General features: G+C 39.7%; 2 protein-coding genes across 3 annotated transcripts in view; one reads left to right on the forward strand and one right to left on the reverse strand.

Annotated features, from left to right (window-relative positions):
- The window catches only part of serpind1 (serpin peptidase inhibitor, clade D (heparin cofactor), member 1), a 14,858-nt gene extending 7,393 nt beyond the window's left edge, over nucleotides 1–7,465 (forward strand). Inside the window, exons 1-7 of one of the 2 annotated variants that reach the window (XM_014011777.1) lie at nucleotides 4,145–4,275; nucleotides 4,399–4,662; nucleotides 4,820–5,463; nucleotides 5,544–5,692; nucleotides 5,812–5,936; nucleotides 6,595–6,739; nucleotides 6,823–7,465. In XM_014011777.1, coding sequence (XP_013867231.1) covers nucleotides 4,400–4,662; nucleotides 4,820–5,463; nucleotides 5,544–5,692; nucleotides 5,812–5,936; nucleotides 6,595–6,739; nucleotides 6,823–7,014 — 1,518 coding nt within the window. In that variant the 5' untranslated portion in view covers nucleotides 4,145–4,275; nucleotide 4,399 and the 3' untranslated portion in view covers nucleotides 7,015–7,465. Of the gene's footprint in view, nucleotides 1–4,144; nucleotides 4,276–4,398; nucleotides 4,663–4,819; nucleotides 5,464–5,543; nucleotides 5,693–5,811; nucleotides 5,937–6,594; nucleotides 6,740–6,822 lie in introns of those variants that run through there. The other variant, XM_014011778.1, reaches the window with a different exon arrangement.
- Nucleotides 1–8,165, reverse strand: part of pi4kab (phosphatidylinositol 4-kinase, catalytic, alpha b) — a gene marked incomplete in the record, with an annotated part of 31,266 nt that overhangs the window by 13,049 nt on the left and 10,052 nt on the right. Inside the window, 11 exon segments of the mRNA XM_014011708.1 lie at nucleotides 128–220; nucleotides 1,132–1,251; nucleotides 1,424–1,513; nucleotides 1,704–1,787; nucleotides 1,952–2,033; nucleotides 2,521–2,645; nucleotides 2,746–2,816; nucleotides 2,898–2,980; nucleotides 3,096–3,229; nucleotides 3,316–3,452; nucleotides 3,800–3,974. Of these exon segments, the coding sequence (XP_013867162.1) occupies nucleotides 128–220; nucleotides 1,132–1,251; nucleotides 1,424–1,513; nucleotides 1,704–1,787; nucleotides 1,952–2,033; nucleotides 2,521–2,645; nucleotides 2,746–2,816; nucleotides 2,898–2,980; nucleotides 3,096–3,229; nucleotides 3,316–3,452; nucleotides 3,800–3,974 (1,194 nt within the window).

Raw genomic sequence — 8,165 nt, forward strand, 5'->3', positions numbered from 1 at the left:
CAGAGAGAGAGAGAGAGAGAGAGAGAGAGAGAGAGAGACAGAGAGACAGAGAGACAGAGAGAGAGAGAGAGAGTTTCATTTGCAGAACATCTCAAAGAGCAACAACCTGATTTAGAACAAGCTGTACCTCTCCTGTGTAACGGTTTCGTAGGTTGAGTGAAGCCATAAAGTTGGAGTAGTCCTTCTTCACACATGCTGGTCTCTCTGTCAGCTGAGTGGTCTAAAAAGAAAATGCAGTTAAAGTAAAAACTGGGGCGAAACCGTCAAAAAGCCAGGAAAGTAAACTACAAAGCTGCACAGTATCACGTCTGGATATACTGAAGGTAAAAGCCTGAGTCCTGTCTCTCAGTATTTAATGTGGAGACCAACCTGAGGAAAAGCAGCCTATGGTTGGCCGCACGGTGGAGGACAGCATCAGCATAACGTGTAAGCCAAATGGGACAATCAGCCAATCAACCCCCCCGTCGATTGCAGGTAAGTTACGAGGTAACCAGCAAATCCGTAAACCAGCCAAGCAACCAGGTAGATAGTTTGGTTCCATTAAATAAAGACAAAATACAACAAATGAAGCAAATAAAAAGACAGATGTAGCAGAATGCAAGCCCAAGAACATACTACAAGAAATGCACCGCAAGCAAAATAACTTGACCAGTAAGCATGCACACAAGACATACAGTACTCTAAACACCCAGATAAGTGCAATCCAGTCGTTTACAGAGTTACTGTACAGAATTAAACAGACCTGTGCATCAAAACATAAACCCACTTTAGTCCAGTTTTTAAAAACTGCAAAGCAGCTACAATAACAACGCATTTGTTGTGTTAAAAAGCCTTTAATGTTGGACAAAAGTTAATGAGCTTTACCAACAAGCCGAAGCCAATAAGTTTAAGCTTGAAAGTGTGCGGTAAACTTTAAAAATGCTTCTGTGTTTTTGTGTTTTAAGAAATTTTCTTAAAGTGTGATTGTTTTACATTTGGATAAAAATTATTGGTTGTTTAGCATTAAGTTCAGCTTCCAGTTATTTGGTACACCACTTTATTTAAACTGCAACAAGTCCTAATCTTAGGTAATTCTAAGTGTAAGTGAAAGTGTTTGTGTGCAGGTTGGCACGTTGTGCAGCTGTGACTCACGCCCAGTGTAGTGCTCTGTCTGTTGTAGCCAGCGAAGTGCAGGATGCTCTCTGTGGCCATGGCCAGCCCCGTGTGCTGGGACAGGCCCGACACCCAGATCTGATGCTTGTTCAGGTACTCCTGCAAACAAATGCCAACAATAAAATAAACACAAACAAATCAAACAAAAWAATGTCAAACAAATGTTTCAGTATCCTGCAGTAAATAAAATCATATTTTATGAGAGACTGGTGCAAATATAAATATGCTACATTTATTATTCGAACAGGAGTCTCTAAAACAAGACACGTACCTGTAGGTGGGACTTTGTTACAGAAGGGGCCCATTTCATTGCTTCTTTTAATATCTCACCACAGCGAGCTGCAAAGTCCTTTACTATGCTCTGTAATAAAATATATGTTACACTGAAAAACACTGAACTTTAAAAATAACAGATTTTCCTTGCTTGTTTCAATAACAAATCTGGATTTTGAGTAAGAGAATTTGGACGAATAAATGTAAGAACACTACATTTAAAATTGATGCCATGCTGCCCTCCAGCGGCCATAAATGTGTTAAGAACACAAACTCACCTCTCGAGCTTCATAAGTATCAGGAGCAGTGATTCGGTAAGGAGTATCAGGAATGTCGTAGTACGGCTGATCTTTGTGAATGTCCTAAATAAATTTAAAAAAAAAACATTTTTTTAAGATGAATCGAATTAAACTTATCAGAGATTTTATCAATGGTGCTCTTATTTAACCTATAAATGATCCACCCTCTTAAAGCAATTTAGGTTTGACAAAGTGTTATTTTTCTACATTTTTTTACCGATACTTACAGCACTTAGAGACAGTGAGAGTGTTTGCAAAATATCTAGCATGGTCTTCAAGACTCGACCACTCCACAGAAGATGGGGGAATCTGAGGGAAATAAAAATCATACAATATTATAAACAAGAAGCAGAAGTCAAAAAAGGTGCAGGATTGAAGGGGTGGCAGCAAAGATCGAAGCAGTGAAACCAGATGTGTTGCACGGTTTGGAAACACTGACAAAAAGACAGGAGACAGAACTGGAAGCGTCAGAGCTAAAGATGTTGAGGTTCTCCTTGTGAGTGACAAAAACGGCTACAATTAGGAATGAGAGCATCAGAGGTACAGCACTGATTGAACCACTCAGAGATAAAGTTAGAGAGGTCAGACTCAGATGTTTGGTCATATCCAGAGGAGGGACAGTGAGCATAATGGTATAAAGATGTTAGAGATGCAGCTGCCAGGACATGGAGGTAGTTGGATTGAGGACAGAGGAAGAAGATAGAGTAAGATGGAGGATTAAGAGGGAACAACTGAAGGAAGAAGATACTTGTCAGACACGAACTTTAAACAAATGAACTGACTGCCTGCTACTCACGTCTCGGCCAAACCAGAGAGGTATTTGTCGGCCACTCTGCGGATCCTCTTGTGGGTGTGGTTAAAGTTGACCAATAAGAACTGAGCGTGGCGCTCAAGTTCTTCCTCATGTTCTTTAGTTTTGGGCTAAAAACAAACAAAAACACCATCCTTTATCATCAAAATCCAAAGATGGTCATTTTTTATTGTGTTTTTTGCTATTATTCTATGCAACTATGTTACCTACCTTCTCAGCCATCATCTGGAGGAAGACATCAAAAACTTTATCACCAACACAAATAATGCACTGTAGCATGCCTGCAACAATTAAAATAGAGGTTGAGTAAGTTAATTACAAATACTGAGGACTATATTAGCAAAAGAGGCTAAAAACCTCACCTGATTTATCTTTTTGGATTGCCTTGTCTTCATAGTACCGAAACATGACTTGAAATCGATCAGCATCATTGGATCGCAGCATCCTACCAGAATACAAGTGAAATAAAGATATAAAACAGCTGCACATTTTGATTTAAACATATCAGGGAATCCAGTGAGACAAAAAAGGAGGAATTGTCAGCAGGCATTTGAGCTGACCTCATATATTCTAATCGGTAGACTGAGAGCAGGTACGTGGACATGGCGAAGTCCAGCTTATTAATGAGGGCAGATCCTTCAGGAGGAGGATCAAGGAGGTTACTGATGGTTAACCGCAGTTCGCTCAGCTCAGCCTGGAAGACAAAAATACACAAATTAACAACCCACTGCTGCAATTTCAAACACTCTTAAGTGGAAAAAAAGATATATGACACTGTACCGCTGTCACAGTGTCATTTTTCAGAGCCGAGTTGTACTGCAGTTCAGAACGAAGAGGTTCTCCACTGGGAAAGGTGAGGAGGGGAGACTTGGTGGCGATCTCACACACACCTTCATACCACTCCTCTGGCCAAAGCCCTGAAAGAACAAAACATACATTAAGAAATGGGCATGTTGGTGCACAAATATCTTCCAACTACATAGATTATAGCAACATAAATATACATTGAGGATACATTTATCTACTTTCATCTAAGTTCAAATACATGTTATTATTTATCGATTTATCAGAAACGTTTTATGCAGTTTAGGGAATCAAAAGTCACCAAAGCAACTTTAGACCATAATCTTTATAAGACAAACAGAGGTGCTGATTATGTTAAAAAAAATAATAAAAAAAAAGACTTTGATCAAAAAAAAAGACAAACAGAGGTGCTGAACCCTTTTCAAACATGAGAAACACAATTAATAATTTTCTGACTCACCTGATCCTTCCACAGCAAAGCCCATGACCACAGAGTACAACCAGAAGTCCCTGAACAGCTTCTGGAGACGAGGCTTGGCCTCTTTGATTGGTGGAAGTCGCCTGGTCAACTGCMAGTGGGAAAACCATGACAAATATAAGGCAAAAAACGCTCCGTTACACAAATCATAACAACCCTAAAACTGAATATCAATGTAGGACCAAATGGTAGTTTATTTGAATATAAATGGCTCAGTTCTAGAGACAGTTTCAAACTGGTACAAAATACTCATTAAGACATATGGTTAGTGATAAAATCAAATATTATTTGGAGAGATGAGCTGAACTCTGAAGAGTTAAGGGTTTTAGTCTGTCAGCGGACTTTTTGGACTGTTTGATTAGGTCTATTTGTTTTAAGAGAAGCACACATCAAAGTTCAGTTTCGTAGTCTTAGTCCCACAAACAGAAGCAACACACTTCCCACAAGTCAAAGCAAAGGTAAGACGTTTAACAGAACCTCCATGCAGACTTTGTATCTTTAATCTTATTTAATGAAACCATAAAAAATAATCCAAACAGCAACAGTTAATCTAACTTGTTTTGTTCTGCCTCTGTCTTCAGGATGTGGGTCATCACAGTCWTTTCTGTGGCCTGCCTGTTGGCCAGTCCATCCCTGGCTGGCGTCAAAGATCTGAGCACTCACTTCACTGACCCCAAACCAAACCCCAGAGGCTTAGAACCAGGTGGTGAAGTGGACGTCGAGGCCATTCCCTTGGAATTCCACAAAGAAAACACTGTCACCAATGACCTTGTTTTTGAAGGCTTTGATGATGAAGATTATATCGATTTTGATAAGATCCTGGCAGCAGGGAGTGATGATTACATGTAAGTTTTACTGGTTTTGATTGTGTAAAATGTCATGTTGAATAACTTGAAACAGCAAGCCTAAATGAGATTGATTTTAAAATTTATAGAACCGTTTTAGGAAAAGGTGTTTAAAAGCTAAATTACGTGATCAGATGAATTGCTGGATTGTTTTCAGTGAGGGGGATGCGATTGACGAGATAGCTACACCAGCGCCGGACATCGACATCTTTGCTGAACCGTCTGATCCAAAGATTCGTCGAGCCAGACTCTTAAGTCTCTTCCATGGTCGATCTCGCCTTCAGCGCCTTAACATCGTGAACGCCCACTTCGGTTTTAATCTTTATCGAAGTCTTCGTAACGACGTAAACCAGACTGACAACATCCTGCTAGCCCCTGCAGGAATCTCCATCGCCATGGGGATGATGTCTTTAGGAGCAGGACCTGGAACTCACGATCAGATCTACAAAGCTCTGGGGTTCGCTGACTTTGTGAACGCCAGCCATCATTATGACAACACAACAGTGCACAAGCTGTTCAGGAAGCTGACCCACAGGCTTTTCAGGAGGAACTTTGGCTATACGCTCCGCTCTGTAAATGACGTCTACGTAAAGAAAAATATCACCATAAAAGACACGTTCCGCACAGAAACAAAAGCTTATTATTTTGCCGAGCCGCAGACAGTCGACTTCAGAGAGCCAGCATTCCTGAACAAAGCCAATCGTCGCATAGAAAAACTGACCAAGGGGCTGATCAGRGAACCGCTAAAGACTGTGGACCCAAACATGGTACTGATGCTACTTAACTACCTGTACTTCAAAGGTGAGCGGAAATAAATCTCATCATTGTTTATGACTTGTATGTTATTATGAGTCTTAGGTTCTGTTTGTTTGCATAAACAGGAACATGGGAACAGAAATTCCCAAAAGAGATGACCTACTACCGAAACTTCAGAGTAAATGAAAAGACAAGTGTACGTGTACCAATGATGATAAACAAGGGGAACTATCTGGCAGCTGCTGACCACGGACTGGAATGTGACATCCTACAGGTGAGTGGCTTTACTCTGATAATAAAGCTAAAGGCTAAAAAGTCTAAAATAAAAACAAAAAAGAAAAGCGACCAAGAAACAGGCCAACCGAGCCGCATATTAAACCCTCTCATCTTCAGCTCCCATACACAGGAAGCATCAGCATGCTCATTGCTTTGCCAAGGAAGATCACAGGAATGAGAACCTTGGAGCAGGAGATCTCACCAACTGTTGTCAACAAGTGGCTCAAAAACATGACAAACAGGTCAGCGGCATCTCCACAAGTAAACACAGCTGCTAAAAGTAGTTTCTGAACCCTTTGTAATTTGCATACTTATTGCTTTAGTTAATGATAAAATGCAGTCTGAAACTAGGGCTGGACGATATGGCTAAAATTTATATGACATTATAACTCCTAATTTCAGTCGATACAATATAATTTCAATATCGATATGAATAATAAAAATGTCAAAATAACTTCAAAGAACACCCATATTTACTGTACCAACAAACCTGATGTCATTTCAGATATATTTAATTATAATTGTGATAGTCAGAACAAAAAGTGAGATATCTCAAATTTACTTTATGACTAGTCAAAATGTAATTGTTGATATCTGAAATACTATATGTTTCAGATAGTCAGCACTGATGTAACGTAAATAGATTCAAYTTTTTGGTTTATCAGTTATTGAAACATTTTCAATCAGGATATCACTGACTAAGAAACAACAGAATGTTTTGTTATTTGACTGGTGATACAGTTTGTCTTTAATTGTGAAACCTTCCAAGTTTTATCAGCAATAAATGTTAAAATGGTGTGGAATCACCAGTGGAAGCTTCTTCGTAGTTAGTAATAATGGGAGAAATAATGTTTAAGATTAAATTATCTCATGACGACAGTATTCTTTGTCTCCCCTCAGGACTCGCGAGGTCTCGTTACCTCGGTTTAAACTGGAGCAAAATTATGACCTAATTGAAAATCTGAAGAAAATAGGCCTCACTGACATCTTCCAGCAGAGTGGAGATTTCAGCAGAATGACTACAGAAAAAGTCACCATGAACTGGGTGAGTAAGACTAAACCCCTGATAAAGAACAAACCCTCCATGCTCTGGTTTGTTTGTTTAGTTCTGAAACACTCTCTGCACAGCTGAAGCACCAGGGAACCATCACAGTGAATGAAGAGGGAACAGAAGCTGCCGCTCTGACCCAAGTGGGCTTCATGCCCCTCTCCTCTCAGATCCGCTTCGTTGTTGACCACCCGTTCCTCTTCCTGATCTACGAGCACCGCACCGACTGCCTCGTCTTCATTGGTCGGGTAGTGAATCCCTCACAAAACTGAACAATTGAACAAACCAGGAGGAATTTCATGTCTGGTTACTGATCTTTACACAGTTAATGAGGTGCATGCCTGTTTAGAGGAAGTGTATTTCAACGGACAGGAAGTAGGCATGAATATATCTAGAAAAAGGTCAATAAAGTCCTGCATTAATTTCCATAACATCAGTCACTCTACTGACCTAATATTCTTGAAGTCTTTGGGTGTTAAAGAGATGTTAATGAACATTTAAACTGTGTTTTCCCACTTAAAGTGCAGAGTTTTTCTGTCTGACTCACCTATTGCTTATCTGTTAATGTTTCAACAAGACTAGTAGAGAAGTGTGCTAAACAAAACATTGCCGTTCCTCTAATAATGTAAAGTGAAAATGTCATAGAAAATGAACAACTGAGTAATGTCATAATAAAGTTATATAAAAGACAAATTTAGATGAATAAAAATAACATTTCTTATATTACATTCTTTTATTTTATGATACAATCCATCCATTATCTTAACCTGCATCTTCCTTTCAGGGTCAGGGGGGTCACTGGTGCCCATATCCAGTAGTCACTGTGCGAGGGGCGGGGTTCACCCTGGTTAGGTTGCAAGTCCATCACAGGCACACACAGAGAAACAACCATTCACTCTGTCACTCACACCAAGGGATGATTTAGAGTTACCAATTAGTCTAACAGAAAGGTCCTGGGCCCGGATTCGATCCGACGACCTTTGTGCTGAGAGGCAACAGTTCCACCATCTGAGCCAATTAATTGAATTAAGGCTTAAAACTTAAACTTTCATGTCAGTGGTTGATTGTTGTGTTGTAATTTAGCCTCCAACTGCTAGTCGGCAGCTGTCAGCCATCCATTTGGCTCCTCCACTTCTAAAGAGCCAGAGAGTTTAAAGCTAGCTCAAACATTAGCATTGTGAGTAATCATACAAAACATACTGTGAAGTTCTTTTTAAATTAGAATTTCTGAAGAAAAATAGGCAATATATCAATGTTTACGGCAGTGGTTCCCAAACTATTTTCCTCAAAGCCCCTTCTTACTTCCTAGTCAATCTGAGCCCCCCTGCGCTACTCTCCTCCCCCAAAGACTCATTCAGATTAATCTTTTTAATAAAAGAATAAAATAAATAGCTGCAAACTATTATTTGGAAATGGTATAAAC

Source organism: Austrofundulus limnaeus, unplaced genomic scaffold (assembly GCF_001266775.1).
Source record: "Austrofundulus limnaeus strain Quisiro unplaced genomic scaffold, Austrofundulus_limnaeus-1.0 Scaffold84, whole genome shotgun sequence".
In the NCBI taxonomy this organism is placed as follows: domain Eukaryota; kingdom Metazoa; phylum Chordata; class Actinopteri; order Cyprinodontiformes; family Rivulidae; genus Austrofundulus; species Austrofundulus limnaeus.